The 21,736-nt window shown below is 42.7% G+C and overlaps 1 protein-coding gene and 1 non-coding gene across 2 annotated transcripts; both read left to right on the top strand.

Moving 5' to 3' along the window:
• The first annotated feature begins 9,060 nt into the window (after positions 1-9,060).
• On the top strand, positions 9,061-9,179 carry LOC145390543 (5S ribosomal RNA). The gene has a single exon (XR_013895688.1). It is a non-coding gene; the product is annotated as a 5S ribosomal RNA (ribosomal RNA).
• Positions 9,180-12,952: 3,773 nt separating this feature from the next.
• Positions 12,953-13,639, top strand: LOC145390363 (histone-lysine N-methyltransferase SETMAR-like). The gene has a single exon (XM_080265312.1). It carries the CDS (start codon positions 12,953-12,955, stop codon positions 13,637-13,639), a length of 687 nt encoding a protein of 228 aa, XP_080121438.1.
• Positions 13,640-21,736: the final 8,097 nt, after the last annotated feature.

Raw genomic sequence — 21,736 nt, 5'->3', positions numbered from 1 at the left:
GGGTGTAGGGATGTCCCACCTGAGGGTCCTGGGGGCGGTCTGGAGGTCCCGTGGGCTGCAGTCCCCGGTGGTTGGGGACTCCATCGAGAGTGGGCTGCTGCGTCGGCCTCCGTCGGAGTCTGTCAGGCGAGGCCTCTCAGGGGCTGGCTGTAGTGAGAAGAGCCTGGTGGTGGTCACGGGGCCTCTCCAGTAGTCCTCCAGGCTGGGGCCTCCCTCTGGGTCATAGTCTCATGTAGGGGAGTCAGCACCTGACAGAGGAGCAGCTACCGGCCGTCTCCTCTCGTAGGGCCCGGCTACTGGCCGTGGCCTTCTAGAGACGTGGCTACCGGCCGTCGCAAAGGCCCGGCTACTAGCCGTGGCCTGGGAAGCGAGTGGCTACAGGCCGACTCGAGGACACCTTCGGAGCAGTTACCATCCATCTCCTGAAGAAGGCGGGAGCGGCTACCAGCCACCTCCTGGTTACCTCCAGAATGGCTACTGACCCTCTCCTGCAGGAGGGTCAAGCAGCTACAGGCTGTCTCTGTTAGGGGACCTTCGGAGCAGCTACCGGCCGTCTCCTGTACGAGGGTCGAGCAGCTACAGGCCATCTCTGTTAGAGCACCTTCAGAGCGGCTACCGGCTGTCTCCTGATGAAGGGGGGAGCGGCTACATGCCATCTCTTTATTACCTCCTGAATGGCTGCAGGCCGTCTCCTGTGGGAGGGTTGAGAGGCTACCGGCCGTCTCAGGGGTGCTGACTGGAGCTAGAGTAGTAGCTCCACCCCGATCTTGTCGGTGCTCGGCCTGCCTGAAAGGTAGTCTCTTTTTCCTGCTATGGTGGCGGCGGGCGAGTTCCGGGTCATAGGAGCGCACGGCCCAGGCTGACTTATGTCCCCGTCGGCCGAAGTCAAGTCGCGCTCTATTCACCCCTCCACAGGCTCCTTCTGGGGTGTTGGGCTGTCCTCTGTAAGACTATTCAACATTTTAATTTTATTATCTGTTCGGTGTTCATAACATGATTTCTACCTTAGTTGGTTGTTTTATTCTGATATTTTAACCGATTAACTTCCCCACACTTCAACCAAGATATGTTTTAGTTAATTATTCATACTACTCTCGCAATACTCGTATGTAATATATAGGTGATAGTTGGTTTTAGTTAATTATTCATACCTACTCTCGCAATACTCGTATGTAATATATAGGTGATAGTTGTACCACCATCACTTTTTCTATTATCCTAGCCACTAAACGGGAACAAGTGGAAAATGACGGCAGAGCAAGTGTGAATTTAAGCGACGTTGCTTGGTGGACTGAAGCTGAGAGACGTCGGTGTTGTCAGTGGGTGTACTGTACTTGAAACTGCTTCGCCATGGCACTGGAATAAGACATCCTTCCATGTTTTCCCTGCTTCACAGTGAGCAAGGATGCACCTAATTATCTCTAGCAAAGCGTGTTGTAACACGGCAAATGAAGTTAATGACTGTTGGTATGGGAAAGATTTCTGGTAATTAATGGATCCCACGTCAATACGCTTCGTGGGGCACTAGATTCTGCTGTAGGAAGGCGACAGTTAAGTCCTGGAAACATGCACAAAATTATTGTTTCAGGAACTTGAGTGTGTGTGTGTGTGTGTGTGTGTGTGTGTGTGTGTGTGTTTTCTTCCCTACAATCATGTCTGAACTAGCACACGGCGAGACTGATTTACAGTTCCATGAAAAAGAAGTATCGCTCGTAGGCTTGACTAAACTTGGGGAGACATAATGGTTCAATCGTAATTCTGTTGTATGCCTGTGTGGGTCTGGAAGCAGGCTGAACATTACTGCCGGTCTGCTACACTGCTGCATAAACTATGGCTTGTACAGGTGCGGTGGTAGGGCTGTATTTCTACTAGGCTGCTATGCTGCTGCAGCAACTCGACGCCTGTATTCTCCATGTCATTCAGTGGACTACAGGAAAAAATAATATGCAGAATGCTTGCGCTCCAGCTGCAAAGAAAAATAAACACTTTTTTCCTTGGGATGAAAAATTATTGGTTTCTTGGAAGCGTCTTAAGTCCATTTTTCCTCCAGTTTCCAACTAAAGAAAACTTGTCGGTGAAATGTCAATATTTGTGCTGGTAAGGGAGCACACACACACACACACACACACACACACACACACAGATTCTTTCTGGCCTACCCCGCCTCCCCGCACCTTCAAACTAGCTCAGATATATCCTTCTCCTCACTGTTGCACACCTGCTCTTTCCAAATGGCCATACAGTACCTCGGAAGCACACTTGCACCGACTCTGAGGCCCACAGATCTCCTTTCTGCATTTTTCACGAATCTCATTGTTCCATATCCTGTCCATTCTCCACACCCCAGGCACATTCCTCAACAGCCTCATTTCCGTTGCTCTTACACTTTTTATTTTCACGCCGTACCATATTCTAACACCCATAAGTCGTAGTAGGAACTAAAACTTCTGATGCAATCCACTCGTGGCCGCCGCAATCAGACTTTTTTTCTTTAGAAAATCTTTCATAACATACCCAGTTTCCATCCCTGTGCTAATCAACTTTCGACTTCTTTTCTGCCGTATATTAATTTTTCTTTTCTATCACTGCACCAAGATGCATAATATTTTCACCCTCTCCCCTTTTACTGTACATCTCCATTGTACTGGAGTCACATTCTTTCTCAATAACCATCTCTTCTCTATATTTACCTTCAAGGCAACGCACACAAAAATACGCGTATACAGAACGGTACACTAGTCTATGAAATCTCTTGTCCGCTGTTTGGCAGCACTGCATCATCTGCATACATCACAAATTTTGAGATAACCTACTCTTCGCCATTCATTACCAACGCAAACTCTCTCTCTAGAACTCATTTTACCTCTCATCACACACACACACACACACACACACACACACACACCGCTCGCTGGCTCAGTGGTAACGTTCTCGCTTGCCATCTGGTAGACGGGAGTTCGTGCCTCGCTCAGATGCGAAGTTTCACTGAAGAAGTGGGCGGTTACTGTCCCCCTTGAGCAAGGGGATGGGTATGTGCGTGTGTGAAGGTCACAGCCTTGCCCTTAGATCGGACTATATGAGCTCTCAGCTCCCTTCCGGGAGGGTAAAAGCTGACGATCACGACCATCAAGTGATCTGACCAACCCGGTGAATTACTTACACATATACCGGTATATATATATATATATATATATATATATATATATATATATATATATATATATATATATATATCTTGGGCCCAATTAACGCGGCTATATGGTGGATGTGCGAGTGCGCGTTGTTTGATATCGCACAAACTGAAACACATATCTTATGGGGGAAAATTCATTTGGTGGATGAGTGACTCCAACTTTAGGGGTTAAACTTTTAAGCACTGATAATAGTATATATACATACTATACACATACGTGTACACATACCCTCGATGACCTGGTCCAAACAGCTTTGCATCCTCCCCCCCTCTGTCTCGTAAATAATGCGAAGTAATACGTACCCAAATCGCACTAAAATCATACTAGAGTGGCTGAAAGGGTTACTTAATATTATACTGTGAATTACTGCGATAAAATACATGTGATTTAGTGATACGTTTGCAGTCATCAAAGAAGCCATATTAGCTGCTAAGCGCACTGGCAAGCGAACGTTTTGCGGTTGCAAACTGTGTAGCTATGCTATGAAATGACTCATGACATTATATCAACAAGCTTTATAAAAGTGCGGTAAGTGGTAATATAAGTCATTATTTGCTAAACTTTATCATGATTTTCCTCACATCATTAGTTTCGCTAAAGTCTAACGTAATCACTGGAATATCGTAACAAAATCATAGGAGACTGGCTAGAAGTGTTTTATTATTATTATTATTGATGGATCAGTGACTCCAACTTTAGGGGTTAAACTTTTTAACACTGACAATTACTCTAGTACTAAATACACGTAATGGTATACGTACATACGCACATGTGTACACACACCCTCGATTAGCTGGTCTACACCAGTTTGCTCCCTCCCCCCCTTTCGTAAATAATAGGAAGTAATACGCACCCAAATCGCCCAAAAATCATACTAGCGTGGCAGAATGCATCATTTTATATTATACTGTGAATTACTGTAATAAAATTCAAGTGACTTAGCGATACTTTTGCGATAATGAGAGAAGTGATGATGCTAAGCGCATTAGTTAGCGATCATTTTTGAGGCTGCAATCTGTGCAGCAGTGCTATGAAAAAACTCATGACATTAAATCAATAAGTCTTACAAAAGTAAGTGGTAATAAAAGAGTCATTCATGAAGTTTTATAAAGCATATAATGATTTTTCTCTTGTCGCTACTGTTTCGCTAAAGTATAGCATAGACACTGGAATATCGTAACAAGACCATACGAGACTGGCTAGAAGTGTTTTTCTGTTTATTTATTTATTATTATTATTCTAATTATTGTGATGAGATAAAGTTGCAGTAACCCTAGTTTGTGCAGAAAAAAATCTTGTGGTTTGGTGGAAATTTCAATCTCGTCAGACGATCAAGACACACCTTGTATTTTCTCAAATCGTTCTCCGAGCCGGGAGTGCAAACAGACATGCAGTTTGTTGCAAACGATAGTTGAAAGATTGAAGTCTGTCTGACAAAAATATTAGCTCTTGAGATTAAGGATAAGTGGGATAAAACCCGAGTTGAAAACACACCATTTTTTTTTTTCCTATTTCTCCGCACTGAGTACATTTCAGAAGGCTGTCGTCATGGCTGCTGCAGCGAAAGGGTTAAGGCGTCTGCAGCAGCCAAAATTCGACTGATCTCCATTATGGAGAGCTCTTCTGGTGTTGCTGGCATCGGTGTAACCTCCTATTGTCTCACCCCCTGTAATGCATCCTCGACAGATGCTGCAGTAATCACATCTTCTGCTGTGGTGGCTTCACCAGCATTATTAATCTAAGACGTTGTGGATATTAAGAGACAGTTCGCACTATTTGGGAATCGCACTATTTGACCACACGCTAATTGAGACCTAGGTTGTATATATATATATATATATATATATATATATATATATATATCCCAATGGCGTCCAGTGTCCTCAATATAGGACGGAACTGGGTGTTTTCAAAAGTTAATAAAGAAGGGAACCCACAGGTAGGGACCTATCGACTATGAGCCAATAGATGGAGGGTGGTATGTCCAGCACCCTTCCAGCAAAATCCCTCGCACACGAAATCTCAGAGCCAATAGGTCATATATATATATATATATATATATATATATATATATATACATACATATATATATATATATATATATATATATATACATATATATATATATATATATATATATATATATATATATATATATATATATGTGTGTGTGTGCCTCTGTCATACCAGTGGTAAAGCGTGCGTTTCGTACACGGTTGATCCAGGGTTTGCTCCCCACCAGAGTAATAAACTTTGGGAGTGTTCACCTGGCCACGTACTGCATTAACGGACACAAGGGGTGCTGTGGTTGAACCAGTGTCGCATACTATAAAGTATGCTTGCACCCACTCGGCTTGCGTGGGCCGATTACACTTGGTTCACAGACTACACACACATCCAAAGCCACTACAACACTACAATTACACTTACAAGCACTTCTCACCCTACATACAATCTCTACCAGATAGCCTAAGCCACTCTGTAGAGATACATTGGCTGTATCGTCCCGACTTCAGTCAGGACAGGCCGGTCCTGCAGTGGATACTCAAACGGCTGATGATATATATATATATATATATATATATATATATATATATATATATATATATACCCCCTGGGGGTAGGGGGGGTTTCAAGAATACTCTCCCAGTATCCCTGCTTGTTGTACAAGGCGACTAAAAGCGTTGGCGGAGGGTTAGTGCCCCTCCCCGGAAAACAACTAACTAAAAAGACGAACAAGAAGCCTCGGACACGGACTGACCAAAAGATGACGACCAAGGACCGGATAAAGGACATGGTAATCGTAACAAGGAATGTAAGAGGTGCGAATGATGAGGTGAAAGAGAGAGATTGTCTAGGTGCTTGAGGGTGCAAAAGTTGATGTATGTGGAGTAACTGAAACTAAATGAATAGGTGAGACTGTGAGAGAATGGGAGTATGGATGGAGTATATGTGCAGGAGTAGGTGAGAATGAGAGGGCAAAAGAAGGAGTGTGTATAGTTGTGAGTCAAAGATCGAGGAAGAACATAAGAGAGTATGGATCAGTTGGGTCAAGGATTGGGTGGGTAAGATTAAAAGTTGGAATACAAATGTGGGCGACTGTGCGTTTGTATGCGCCAATGCAAGATCGTGCAAGCAGAGTGAGAGAAGAGTTCTGAACAAATGGGGAAGTGTGCATGGAAAAGTTTGGAAGGAATGAGAGAGTGTTTTTGATCGGTGATATGAATGTTAAAGTAGGTAATGTGAAGGTGGATGAAATAGTTTGTGAGTTGGGTGTGCCTGCTGAGATAAATGAGAATGGCAGTGCATTAGTGGACATTTGTGCTGGGAAGGGGTTGGTGATAGCCAATACCCTCTTCAGGCAGAAAATGATCCACAGGTATACATGGCGAGTGATGAGAAAGGTGGGTGGTGAACTGAATGAAAGGAAGGCAATGATTGATTATCTGTGTGTGGATGAAAGGATGCGAAGATGTGTAATGGATGAAAGAGCTTATAGTGGTTAGGGGAGTGGACTTTCTGACCACTACTTGGTGATGGCCAGAATCAAGATCCAAATAAGACGGAGAAATAGAAGAAGGGAAGGACAAGATGGAGAAATAGAAGAAGGGAAGGACGGGAAGAAGGAGTATTTGCAAGGAGAGTGGAAAGGTTACAAGAGGATGAGAAATGGCACAGTATAAGAGGGAAGTGGAGGAACGATTGGGCAAATATGAATTCAAGCAGATTGGGGACGTGGAAGGTGTGTGCAGGATATTCACAGAAGAAATATGAGCAGCATGTGATGTGGTGGGTGGAAGGAAGAGAAGACGGAGGGGGGTGCAAGGAACAGCGTGGTGGTGAGACAGGCTGTGGCACAAAAGAAGAAAGCATACAATGAATGGATGAGAAATAGAGCCATGGAAGAAGTTGAGAGGAGGAAGAGTTATATGTAGAAAGAAAGAGAGAGGTGAAAATATTAGTAAGACAGAGTAAGAAGAGAATGAATGAGGAATTTGGAAGGAATCTGAGTGTAAAGTGGAGGGACTGTAAGAAAATGTTCTGGAAAGAGGCGAAGAGAGTAAGACAGGGTGGAAGTGAAGTTAGCAGGGGAGTGAAAGATAAAAATGGTAGATTACTAGTGGAGAAAGGAGAAAAAGTGAGCAGATGGAGAGAACACTTTACGGAATTGTTGAACATAGAGGATGGAAGTAATGCGAGTATAAGTGGCTGGGGAATGGCTGGGAGAAGGAGGAAGGTGAGAAAACAGGAAGAAATCAGTAGGATAGAAGTTGTGGAAGAAATGAAGAAAATTAAATTGGGGAAAGCCCCAGGAATTGATGGAGTATGTGGTGAAATACTGAAGCATGGGGGAGAGATAGTATTAGAATGGATATGGAAGATGTGCAGATTGGCCTGGGAGGAAGGTAGAGTCCCGGAGGATGAGAAGTCAGGTATAATTATTCCCTTGCAGAAAGGAAAAGGGGAAAAAGAAGTGTGTGGTAATCGTAGGGGCATTTGTCTTCTTAGTATAATAGGAAAAGTGTTTGGTAGGATACTTATTGACAGAGTTAGAGAATGAACAGAGGAATTAGTTGGAGAAGAACGGGGAGGCTTTAGGAAGGAAAGAGGTTGTGTAGATCAGATATTCATTCTTAGATCTTTAGTGGAAAAGTTTCTAGAGAAGGGAAAGAAGTTGTATGCGGCTTTCATGGATTTGGAGAAAACATATGACAGGGTGGATAGACAAGGATTGTGGAAAGTACCTGTATTAAGAACAGGCCATATGGAGTAGATGGGAAGTTGTTGAATGCTGTGAAGAGTATGTATGATGGTGCGAAGGCTGCAGTGCGTGTGGATGGTGAATTGAGTGAATTTTTCTCTTTGAAGGTTGGGATGAAACAGGGATGTGTCATGTCTCCATGATTGTTCAATCTGTACATGGATGGGGTAATAAAAGAAGTACAAGGTAGGGTAGTGGATGTTGGAGTGGCCCTGGTGAGAGAGGGTAGTGTTTGGAAACTCCCTGTACTGGTGTTTGCAGATGATACTGTGTTGTTGAGTGAAGACAACGGGGAGCTGCAAGGCTTCGTGGATGAGTTTGGGAGTGTGTGTAAGAAACGGAATCTAAAGATGAATGTAGGGAAGAGTAAAGTGATGGTCTTTGAGAGAGGTATAGTCACTGAATGTACAGGGAGGTTGGATGGTGAGGAACTGGAAAATGTGAGTACGTTTAAGTACTTGGGTAATGTGATGAGTAAGGATGGAGGTTTGGAGGGTGCAGTGCTTGAAAGGGTACAGCAGGGAAGAAAGGTTGCTGGTTCCTTGAACGCAGTGATAAGAAACACGGAAGTGAGCATGGAAGTGCAAAAGTTACTACATGACAGTATTGTGATACCAACTAACGTATGGAAGTGAAGCTTGGACGTTGGTGGAAGGACACAAGTCAAGAGTGAGAGCAGTGGAAATGAGTTATTTAAGAGGAGCCTGTGGAGTCACATGAAGAGACAGGCTGACAAATAAGGAAATAAGGAATATAAAGGAGCGTTATGGTGTGGATGTGCTAGGAAGCGTTATGAGGAATACACTGAGGTGGTTTGGCCATGTGGAGAGGATGGAGGGTGAAAGACACGAATAGAGTACCGGTATATGTGAGTGAGGTGGAGGGGAGGAAGAGGGAGGGGGAGGCCGAGGATGAGATGGAGGGATGGGGTGGAGAGGTATATGAGAGAGGGGGGTGCGAGTTGTGAGCAAGGCAGTAAAATGGTGGGGGACAGGGCGACGTGGAGGCGATTGGTTTGTGGCCACCCCGAACGGGACTGAGGCGTCTGGCAATATATATATATATATATATATATATATATATATATATATATATATATATATATTGAACGGCCATACCACGTTGAGTACACCGCTTCCCATCCGATCAGTGAAGTTAAGCAACGTTGGGTCTGGTAAGTACTTGGATGGGTGACCACCTGGGAACACGAGATGCCGTTGGCATCCCTACGTGTCAAGTGGGGTTGGTGGAGGATTAGTGCCCCTCCCTGTAAAACAATTAACTCTAAGCCCTTGGCCACCCCGTTTAGGATACATGGCGTCTGGCAATGAATGAATGAATGATGAATGTTTATTTAGAAGCCATGACAAAATCACACAATCTTGACTCACGTCAACATTGATCTACTGTAACACCACAGCATATGGCTTATCCCATGTAAATCAGCTACAGGGGAGAAACGGATTACCTTCTATGAGAATTTTTAACAATGCACCACGAACGACCTCAATGGAGTATTCATCACGCAGTTATGTAATATCCTGTATGATCTCTCATTCCCATCCCCAAGGTTGAGCCCAGAAACAAAGGAATAGTAGCAAATATAGGAAACTCATGGACTTATGGATCCATGTACCATGACATTAACACCAGTGTACCCAGGAAGGACACAAAAGTATCATTTGGATAATTTTTTATTTTATTTGTACGTTTTTACGACGCTGAATAAAAGGATACGAATTTGAATGCTGAGGCCAAACAATGGATACTTTTTTTTTTTTTGTAACACTGGCAATTTCTATTTTTATATTATGAGCTTATAAATACTGTTGAAATGAGCCCCACTGAAAACCCGTTATTGCTGCGACTTCCGCAAGGCTCGAGATTCTCTGGATACATTCTGTTCTGGTAACGTGGCTGTGAGGTGCTGCTTTTGTGTTGGCGCCCCTGAGTCTACTTTGTTCATTTACGTCTTGTTCTCAGGCAAGCAACGGAGTAGAACTGATGTGGAAAGTGGGCCAGTGACGGTAATGATTGGCTAGTGGTCGTGATCTGGGGATTAGTGTTTATTCTGGCATATATCTGATAGAGTCGATTTATTATTGTAACTGAACATTCTCTATTGGAAAAAAACCTACTCCATTCAGACACCAGACATCCTTAAAGGATTATTATTATTTTTTTTTTTTCAGCATCAAAATTCATGTAGACATGAATGCTAATTTTCTAGAAAAAATTTCACTACCACAGGCCATTCCTATATTGAATAATTATCTAGAAGTAACAGGAAGAACACAATATTATGGAGAAACTTTGTTTGTCTGAAAGGACTTTGCATTATTATGATAGTTTTAATGGCTACCGTACTTAGTTCTATGGGGCTGAACAAATGATGAATGTTGACATACTTCTGCCACTGAATGTGAAAGTAAATCATAAATGTGTCCGTTTTACTTCCTACGTTCTCTAAAGTCTGTAGTATTGAACCATTCCTCATTGCCAGCCGTAAGATGCGTCGCAACCTGGGAGAAATAGGCTATACGGCTGGCTAGCTCTTATAACCACAATTATCTGCCTATGTAACATTTTGTGAAGGGAAAAATATCAAAGTACTTGTAGGAGACGTTTCAATTTTTTTTTTTTTTTTTTTTTATATATATATATATATTTGTCCTACAGGGAACACTCATTAGCAGCACCCAAGGAAGACTCAAATCTGTCTAGGCAAATTGACTCTGAAGGTTAAAATCGAATACAAGAACAAAAATGGAATTCAGCAGAGACAGAGAAAAAGAGAGAGAGAGAGAGAGAGAGGCAGGAATTACATTATCAAAAGTGTCATATTGCAATGGTTATGAATAATTGGATTAAATGTCATCGCACTGAAGGTTTGACAGGAGTGGTTCCTGCTCTTGCTGTTTCTGGTTTCTCGTCATGTGGAAAGTTTCTGACCATATTAATTCAGTTACTATGGTGATTTAAGCAAAAATATTTCACCCGTAAGTGTGTTGACCAATTTACAAAGCGATGATGTACATTATTTTGAATTCATTTTACAGTGATCAGTATATTGACCATATTGCCACACCGCGTAGCGTGTTTTGTAACATCTCTCCCAAAGTCCATGGATAAGCCATTCACCCAGCTTCCACCTCGCATTACGTATGCTTCATTGTCTCTATTTTCAAAGGCTTATCATTCGCACCATACACATGGAAAACCTTCCATAATCCCTTTCTGTGTACTTCGTCCTATGCTTTTTTCAGAGTCATAAACATCATATAAAGTTTTGATCCTTCTCACAAGCCTTCTTCACTAGGTTTCAGCGCAAATATTTGACCCACACCTCATAGAGCTACCCTGTTCGTCATTCACCACGTCGTCTATCACCGACTCGTACGTTTTCTTTGAAAACTACTTCATATAACTTTTGTGCAACATTTTAGAGATGCTACAATAGTTTATGCACTCACTTCGCTCACCTTTAATATTTTACACAATTCTTTCCACAATTTTCTGTACAGTTTTTCACCTCTCCTATTTTCGGAACAATGTGCATTGTATTTCAGAATCATCATTCATTCCCTTCCTTTTCCCCTTTATCAATTTATTCATATGCTGTTTACGTTCAGTGTATTTTCACTCATTAGGCCCCATTCCTACATGCACTTTACCCACGTTTTCTGCTTTTTTCCCACTACCTTTGTAACCTTTCTTCTCACCAGCAAGTACCTTTCTTCTCAAAAGCTAACCTCACATCACACACCGCCTAGCATTCCTAAAATTCTTCTGTGGTTTCCAAAAGTTGTCGAGGTCAGTTTGCCCCGATTTTTTTATTCCAGCTTCTTTGATTCCAACGACTTAAACCTGATAATCATCAGTCAGCTTTTTTTCTCGGCTTTGTCTCTAGTTCTGACTGCTCCTCTCTCTCTCTCTCTCTCTCTCTCTGCTTAACCTGAGTACCACAATCTTATGATCAGAAAGAATGCCACATTGTCGTCTACCATTGTATCAACAGCACTCCCAAGCATCTTTCTCTCTTCAAGCAAGAAATCATTCAGGATTCCTGTAGCACTTTCTAAGTTCCCTCTGAACCTTGAAAATGTATGTGCATCTTTGTTCTTGTAATCTGAAGTACAAATGCATGAATTCCTTTCATGACGCATGTTCTTCAACAACGCCCTATTATTGTTCTTCAGTCACTGGACCACTGTCAACTCTCTGTTTCATCTCACCCGTAACGAACACTTTATAACTCCTGGACGTCTGTCCTACAAGTCTATCCACATCAAGGCAGAACCTGTCCATTTCTGCCTCACCCCTTTCGTCGCATGGCACATACACAACGATCAAAACGTTTTATAAATACTTAAAGTGGACCAATACTTAAATAATGTCAAGCTGACATCTATGAGGTGCATTCCAGAAGTTTTGAAACTCTTTTGGGAGAGGCACTTCTAACTGTCCTAGATTACTGTCACTTTAATATATCATTACTATACATCTAATAAGCTAACATGCCAAATTTTGTTTTTCCAGGTTGAAGGAGACGGCTGTTACAGCACTTTAAACACACCCTACTATACACCGCTTGTCACAGCTGACTAGTTCACAGAATGCAGTCGGGACGTGAAGACAATTTGGAAGCTCGCTACGCAATAAAGTTTTGTGTTAAACTGGGCAAAAACGATACAGTAAATTATGAATTTATCCAGACTGCTTATGGATTAACTTGTATGGGGAGAGCATCTGTTTTTCGCTGGCACAAGAGGTTCCAGGACGGCAGAGAGGAGGGGAGAGACGATGAGAGGTGCGGGAGAGAGAGGGACGTCAGAACGCCAGAGTTGGTTGAGAAAATTCGCAATTTTCTGGACGAGGACCATCGTGTATCTATTCAGACAATAAGTACACAGTTTGGAATCGGTGTGGCAACTGTACACAGAATTCTTCATGAAGATCTGAACATGCCAAAATTTGTGCAAAGTTTGTTCCCAGGATGCTCAGTGACGAACAGAAGGAAAGACGTGTTGGTGACAGCAGGGAGATGGTTGAGCTCATTACCTCGAATCCGAATGCTCTTGGGTCTCTGGTGACCTGTGATGAAAGCTGTATCTACTGTTATGATCCAGAGACCAAGGGACAGAGTTCCCAATGGAAGCATTTTGACCCCCCCAGACCCAAGAAGGCCAGGCAGAGCAAGTCCACTGGGAAGCTCATGATGATCCCCTTTTTCGACAGCAAGGGCATCATCTACATCCACTGGGTTCCCTCTGGCCAGATGGTCAACAAAGAATACTATGTGGAGGTTTTGAGGGAGTTCAGGAAGAGATTTCATTGCAACAGGCCAGAGCTCTTCAAATCGGGTCGTTGGCACCTGCAACAGGACAATGCACTAGTCCAAAATTCCATTCTGGTGACCAACTACTTGATAGAGATGGGCGTCAAGACTGTCCCTCACCCTCCCTACAATCCAGACCTTGCCCTCTGCGAATTCTGGTTATTCCCCAAGCTGAAGCAGAACCTCAGGGGCAGTCGTTTTGAAGCCATTGAGGAGATGAAGGTGGCTGTGACAAGGGTCCCAGACACCTTCACTCTGGAGGACTACAAGGGGGCCTTCAAGAAGTGGCTGGAGTGCTACAACAATTGCATTGAAGTTGGAGGGTCCTATTTTGAAGGAAATTAGAGTTTTGTACCTTTTTTAAATAAAAAAATGTCTCCTAAAAAAGTCTCAAAACTTCTGGAATGCACCTCGTACATATATAAGAGAGCCGCATTGTTTGTGTTTGTCCTTCAATCACGCCCAAACCGTGGGTCCGAGACCCCCACACCAATATGCATTCTGAATCAGGGTGACCCAAGGATGGTTTTAGGGAGGAGGTCAAAATTCAGATCTGGGTCATTCGAAGTCACTGGTAGTGTTGTTCGCTTTAACCATGGGCCTGAAACCCCCAGACCCATATACATTCTGAATCATGATGATCCAAGGATTTTTTTTTTTTTTTGAGGGGGGGTCAAAATTCATATCTGGGCCATTCGAAGCCACCAGCAGAGTGTTCGCCTTTTTGGCCTGGGCAACGCCGGGTACCCCTGCAGCCCAATTTTTGGCATGGAGACTCACGTGACCTCCAGTTCGGACATAGGGCATGTGAGGTTGACCGCCAAGGTAATTTGAGGTCACCAGTAATAGTAAACACGTGCACACAAATTCGTTTATTTTTTTTTTAAAGACTCCAACATGCTTGCATGCGTCAGCCTTGGTCACCTAATGGCGGCTCTCCATGCTGCACGATCTATTGCAGCCTCCCTGTTCAGTCCCTTAACCCTGAGGTCACACTTAATGACCTCGTCCCATGTCTTTTTCGGTCTACCCCTCACAACCCCAACCCCAATATTTACAATTCTCACCTTCCTCACCCAATTATCATTCCCCTTCCTCTCCACATGCCCAAACCATCTCAATTTACCTGTTCTCATCACAACACCAATACACTCCAATCCCATCCTACCTCTCAACTCTTCCATCATAAAACCAGCCCCCCCAGCCTTGCAACCAGGGATGCACTACACATCCACCTAATCATTGTCATTTCTGTACGTCTGAGCCTGCGAATATCCTCCTCCTTTACTGCCCAGGTCTCACTACCATACAGCATTACACTCCTAACACATGCTGCATACAAAGACCCCTTAGCATGTAGGGAGAGTCCTATCAATGTCAGGAGAGGCAAGAGCTCCCTGAACTTCTTCCAACCACTTCTCAACCTAGCCACAGAACTAGCTCCTGCCTCACCTCCAGCACACAGCATGTCTCCCAAATAACAAAACTCTTCCACACACTGAAAAGATTCACCATCAAGTTCAATCCTTTCATGCCTGACAATCTCCACCTGCTCTCCCCGGCACACCACACACATTAAATCAGCATTATCTCACAGTCTACCTCTGATACCACTACATCTCTTGTGCACCCATTTATCACAAACACCGCACAAGATGGAATTACTTCCCAAGCCCTTGCGGCAAACTGCACATGGCCACTCTCCCTCGTCTTTGACAGTACCGCCACCAACCCTAGCTATCATCACTTTTGTTTTATCTGCATTTACCCTTAAGCCCTTGTGCCCCATACCATCTCTCCACTTCCTAAAACTTTCCTCCGCCTCCCTTTCGTTCTCTGCAATCAACACCAAATCATCAGCATACAACATCTCCCACGGGAGTTCATTTCTGAAGTCAAGTGAGAGGGCTTCAAGTATGGTACTGTGATAACAACATGGGACTCAAAACTGACCCCTGATGCACACCATCATTCACGGAAAACTCATCACTCAAATCTCCATTCTCTCTTACCTGGGTGCGAGCACCCACATAAGTAGCCATAACCACCCTAACCAGCCACTTCTCCAAGCCAAGCTTTCTAATTGCCCACTTCACCACCTCTCTAGGGATTCTGTCAAAGACCTTTTCCAAATCAACAAAAACAAAATACAGATCCCTTTTCTTACCAATATAGTTTTCCTGAATCTGTCGAACAATGACTATGGCATCAGTGGTCCCCTTACCTGGGATAAACCCAAACTGCATCTCATCAGTATTCACTTATTCTCTAATCAAACCTCCTAAAACTCTCTCCATTACCTTCATTATCTGATCTAAAAGCTTTGTACCTCTATAATTTCCTCTTTCCAGGGCATCACCCTTCCCTTTATATACATTTACAATTACACTCTTCAGCCAATCATCTGGGACAACACACTCATAAATAATCATATTTATCAGGTCAGTGACTAACCTCACCCATATGACTCCTGAGGCCTTCAACATTTCGGCAGTCAACCTAGACACATCTGCTGCCTCAAGCACAGTAGCAGCATCAATCAAAGGCCAAGGGCCTAACACTGGATCTGCTGGCTCCAAACCTTCCCTGTCCCAGTCAACTCCTCATTCAACAACCGGTTATAAAGCTCTCTCCATGAATCTTTAATATCCTCACTGTCACCACTACCCTTCTTTCATAATTCTTCACACACTGCTCACCTATAATATCCCGATTATCCCTCCGCATCTGATCTGCCACCTTAAATATCATATTTTTCCTTTCCCCATGATTTAGGTTGTCAAGTAAAAGTCTCTGTGACTCAGACTTCGCCCTGTATACCTCTCTTCTAGCCCTACGCTTGGCAGCCATGTATTCCTCCTTGTTACCACCCTTCTTCCATTCCCGGAAAAGCTTTCTTTTCTCCTTAACTGCAGCTTCTACACCCTCATCCCACCACAAAGTTACTTTATGTCTTGGTGGCCCTCTTGTCCAACCGCATATTACATCAGTAACTCTCAAGAGATTGTTCTTGAGGGCTCTGTACTGTTCATTAATGCCTCTGTCTACGGCTCCCTGTTCAACCACCACTCTCCTCATCTCGCTGTAGAAGGCATCCCTTACTTCTTGGTTTTCCAGCTTCCATATTTTCCTTCTAGGTACATAAGTCCTGTTTTTCATCACTCGTTCTTTAAGCACCATTACATAAATCAATAGTTTGTGCTGCTGCACATACTCCTTATTTCCTAAAACTTTAACATCCCTCACTAACCTCCTATCAGCTCTCCTAACCGGCAAATAATCTATCTGACTGCTATTTCCCCCAGACTCATACGTAATTAACGTACCGTACTCTCTCTCTTCCTAAAATATGTGTTGCACACAATTATATCCATTGCCTCCCCAAACCCGAATATCCTTTCTCCTTCCACATTCCTTATACCATATGCAAATCCCTCAAGTACTCCTTCATAACCTTGTGCTGCTTCACCTACATGACCATTTAAGTCCCCCATCGAAACCACTACCTCATCACCCGCATACCACCTACTACACATATTAAATAATCCCAGAATCTATCTTTCTTTACTTCATCCAATCCTGACTGTGGAGCATATTCTGATATAATTGCAGTTATCTTTCTACTGAACAGAATTTTCACTACGAATATCCAATTATTTACTCTCATAACATTCATAACATATTCCACCCATTTCTCTGCAACCATCACACCAACACCCCCATATCCATCTGTCCCCCCCTTTCAAAACAACTTATAGTAACAGTCCTTCCCAACAATCTTTCTGGCAGATCCACCCCTGTACCGAACTTCCTTCAAGCATGCCACATCCACCCACCTCCTACTGAATGCCTCAACGATTTCCCCCACTCTTCCCCTCGAACTTCCCACATTCCATAAACCCATCCGCACACAAATACTGTGCATTAATCTGCACGAGCTGAAATAGAAAGTTCCTGGACCTCTTATAATCCCTCTTCATACACGGTCTTTGTGGAGTAGAAACAAAGATTGAACTAGAACAAATAGGATTAGAGTGTTCACCTTTTTGGCCCAGCAATGCCGGGTACCCCTGGTATACATATACATACAAGTACATACACACACACACACAAATATATATATATATATATATATATATATATATATATATACTGTACAATATATAGCCTATACAGCAGCAGAAAGAGAAAAAGGGCTGCATTGTTTGTGTTTCAGTCACGCTCAACCCAAGGGCCAGAAACCGCCAGACTCATATATATTCTGAATCAGGGTGATCCAAGGATAGTCATATGGGGGTTAAAATTCAGATCTGGGCCATTTGAGGTCACTGGTATAGTGTTTGCCTTTTTGGCTCGGGCAACGCCGGATAGCCCTGCAGCCCCATTTTGGGCATGGAGAGTCACATGACCTCCAGTTCGGTCATAGGATATATAAGGCAGACCTCCGAGGTCATTTAAGGTCATCGGCCAGAGGTCATTTGAGGTCACCAGTAATAGTAAACAAGTGCACACAAATACTGTGCATTAATCTCCAAAAGCTGAAATAGAAAGTTCCTGGATCTCTTATAATCCCTCTCCAAAAGAATAAGCGCTAGCCTACATGGTCTTTCTGGAGTAGAAAGATTGGTTAAAATGTTTGCCTTTTTGGCCTAGGTAATGCCGGGTAACCGTGCTAGTATCTATATATAAAAGAGCTGCATTATTTGTTTATCCTTCAATCATGGCCAAAACAAGGACCAGAGACCCCCAGACCCATATATATTCTGAATCAAGGTGACCCAAGGATGGTTTGTGGGGTCAAAATTCAGATCTGGGTCATTTGAGGTCACTGGTAGAATGTTCATCTTTTTGGCCTGGGCAACGCCGGGGATCCCTGCAGCCCAATTGTTGTCATGGAGACTCACATGATCTGCTGTTCTGACACAGGCTATGTGAGGATGACCTCCAAGGTCACTGGTCAGACATCGTTTGAGGTCACAATACACACTTGAACAACTGGACCCAGCAGCCCAGTTTTTGGCATGGAGACTCAAGTGACCTCCAGTTAAGACATAGGCTATGTGAGGTTGACCTCCGAGGTCATTTGAGGCCACCATTCGGAGGTCATTGGAGGTCACCGGTAATACATGCTCAAACGACTGTACCCAGCAGCCCAATTTTTGGCATGGAGACTCTCATGACCTCCAGTTCGGACATAGGCTAAGTGAGGCTGACCTCCTAGGTCATTTGAAGTCACTGGTAATAGTAAATAAGTGCACACAAATACTGTACATTAGTCTGTGAAAGCTGAAAGAGAAAGTTCCTGGACCTCTTATAATCCTTCTTCAAAAGCATAGAAGGCACATCGTCTTTCTGGAGTAAAAAGAATTCTCTAGACCAAACAGGATTAGTGTGTTTGCCTTTTTTTTGGCCTGGGCAACGCCGGGTACCCCTGCTAGTATATGATATTTCATTCTGCAAATCACCACACTTTAAAAATGTAACTCCTTCCTTGCATTTTGCATGCCCATTCATATCCAACCATACACATTTCAGGACTGGCTGGGGGGGGGGGTCCTTATTTACCAGTCGATTTCGATTAAGCTTGGCGGGTATATGCAGATATATAAAAGAATGATCCCAGCCAAATTTCGCAAATTTATCTTTGAAAATTTTGAAGTTATGACCAAATACATCATTTTTATATCATGATTATAATGTCCATAATCTCAGTAACCCATGCTCCGTTTTCTTTCAGATTTGGTATGTGCACCCTAGAATTATACTAGAGGAATTCTGTTTAGCCAGTTTTTCCTAAACCTTTAGTTTAGAATCTATGAATATTTCAAAATCAACCCAAAATTATACACATTTATATAATATATAAAAAAAAGTATTGCATATTTCAAAAATCGGCTAAACTAAATTGTAGATGTTTGTGTTTTGCTCAAAATGCAGCTTACCCCATAAAAATATCTCTTAAATCCTCTGAGTTCTATTCGCTTTGAATCGTAAAATGTATAGTTTTGAGAAAATGCACCTCAAAGTTTTGCAGTGTTGCAATTAATGCAACTTTAATATTTGAAGACCAACCATAACGAAAATTTCTGTGCATATAAATTGGCCATCAAGCTACAACTTGGATAAATTTCAATGAAAACAACGATAAAGGAACAACAAAAAAATAGGAATAAAATTGAATGTGTACTCACCAAGACCTAGTTGGGCTACTTTCATGATTCTGGTACTTGGTCCCCCCCTTCACATTCTGAGACTTCAGGATACTACTTTTAGATAAATATTAATATACGGTAGCCTATACGCATAAGTGTATGCACAGCATATAAAATGTTGATGATTATAATAAAAAGGGTGGGTATAACTTCAGAAGTAACCAACGTTACCAAATTTCATTATATTACGTCCCTGAACTATTCTAACTGTGACTTACCTTTTAAGCCTAGTTTGAGTTGGAGGAGCAAATTTTGTAGGGGTAGTCATATAGTGGCTTACTGTAGGTTAGGCTGTCGCTCAGTAACGGATGAATGTTGCGCCATATTGGATGGTGCAGGCCTGTGCATTCGGTCTATGTCAGGCCCTAGATTAGGCCTAGGTTAGGTTAGGTTTGGTTAGGTTAGGTTAGTTTGGGTTAGTTTAATGCAAAATAGTGTGTTTTTAATTAATCTTGATCTTGATTTTGGGGGATAAACCCACTTTTGGAAATCTTACTCAAAATTCCAAAAGGGGGATTTTCCCCAAAAATGAGGGTCAAAACTAATTAAAGCATAGTATTTTGCATTGGAAACCATAAAAATAATAATAAAAGAAAACGTTGGTTACTTCTGAAAATTTACCAAAGGGTGTCACCTGGCACCACCAGGTGACCAGCATTTCCTGAATCATTGACCATACTGGCATACACGAGACGAAGGTTAGAATCAGCCAGTATTTTTTATGTTTCATGCTCAAGGGATGCAGTATGGGTTAGAATCAGTATTTTTGATGTTTCATGTTCAAGGGATGCAGTATTTGGTGCATCATCATATATCACAGTCTCACTGAGAACACTCGTGGGAGAGAAATACGGTACCGTGCCTCACATAATTTGTAAGTAACTTACAGTGTAACACTTCCTCCACAAGCACACTCTCGTGTATTTTCCACTAGATTTTTCAGTCTTTTTCCTTTTAACATAATAACTCTGTCACCTTTGCCTCCATCTGCATCACTTTCATCATGTTCACGTAACTTTTTCCTCAAGAAAAGTGGATTCTTGTTGAAAATCCCGGCACTACTGAAACTGGAGTGGCTAAGTGCTCGGCAAGGCTGTGGCTGTAGTAAGTGGTATGGTTGTAGCACGTGGTGTGGCTGTAGCAGGTGGTGTGGTGCAAGGTGCTGTACTCTGACTCGACTCTCCAGTACGATTTTCTTCTTTCCTCTTTCATCCACTGTGCCAACGGCTTCCCAGGTTCTTTCAGCCTTTGTGTGTGCTTCTTAGCAGCTATTCTGGCACAAAATAAATAAAGGTAATACGCCAGATAAGCGAGAAACTACAATATATATATATATATATATATATATATATATATATATATATATATATATATACACACAAACACAACACACAAGCAGCAATAGTCACGTCGATATATCACGGCCAACTGACACTTAACTAAGTCTAACTGGCTTACCGACTGTGTGCTGCTCGAAAACATGTCGTACAGTAATCCAGAAACAAAACAGAAAAGAAATCGGTGTATTTTTCTTTGAAAAACAGAAAATATAAGAAAAAGCTGACCTCCCTAATGGCAACACCACAATAGCGGGGATATTTAAACGCGTAATAGGGCATTTAAATTACACCGTACATCAGGCAGCGTTCCGGAATAGACGCACAAAGCAATAACCCGTCAAATGATTGCGTTATCGAATTTTCCTTAATTTTTCAATTTTTTTTTCCATTATGTCACCCCCAATCCTCTCCATATGCACCCACTCCACTTCACACTCTTTCCTTTTCATTTCACAATATGCCATCATGGCGTACCCAGCCCTCTTAATCACATTTACTGTTTACACCCTCTTACTGATCTCATTCACACCTCCCACAATTCTCACAGCCACACTAACCTGCCAATTTGTCCTGCGCCCTGGGTAGGTACTGGACCCCTGAGGCTTCCTGAATTTTGCCAGCAGGTTGAAAAAAGTGTGGATGATGTTATTCCTACCCAAAGCTCTTTAGCTTAAACCCTGAGGGATTATGGTTTCTCTGGTTACCATCAATGTAGTAAATGGGTACCTGGCATTCATTTAATCCTTTGGCTTGCCACGGTGTAGGTTTACCTATACAGTAGGTTAGCCCTACGTTAAGTAACTGGATAATGGGCGCCCCACTCATCGTCAGTATAAATTATGTAGCCTACTGTACATCTGTCTGGGATGACAAAACACATGGGGGTACCC

This window comes from Coenobita brevimanus, chromosome 14 (assembly GCF_032717465.1).
Source record: "Coenobita brevimanus isolate Jiangsu-jjx chromosome 14, ASM3271746v2, whole genome shotgun sequence".
Classification (NCBI taxonomy): domain Eukaryota; kingdom Metazoa; phylum Arthropoda; class Malacostraca; order Decapoda; family Coenobitidae; genus Coenobita; species Coenobita brevimanus.
Note: the sequence above shows the minus strand (reverse complement) of the source record. Positions and strands in the feature narration are given on the sequence as shown.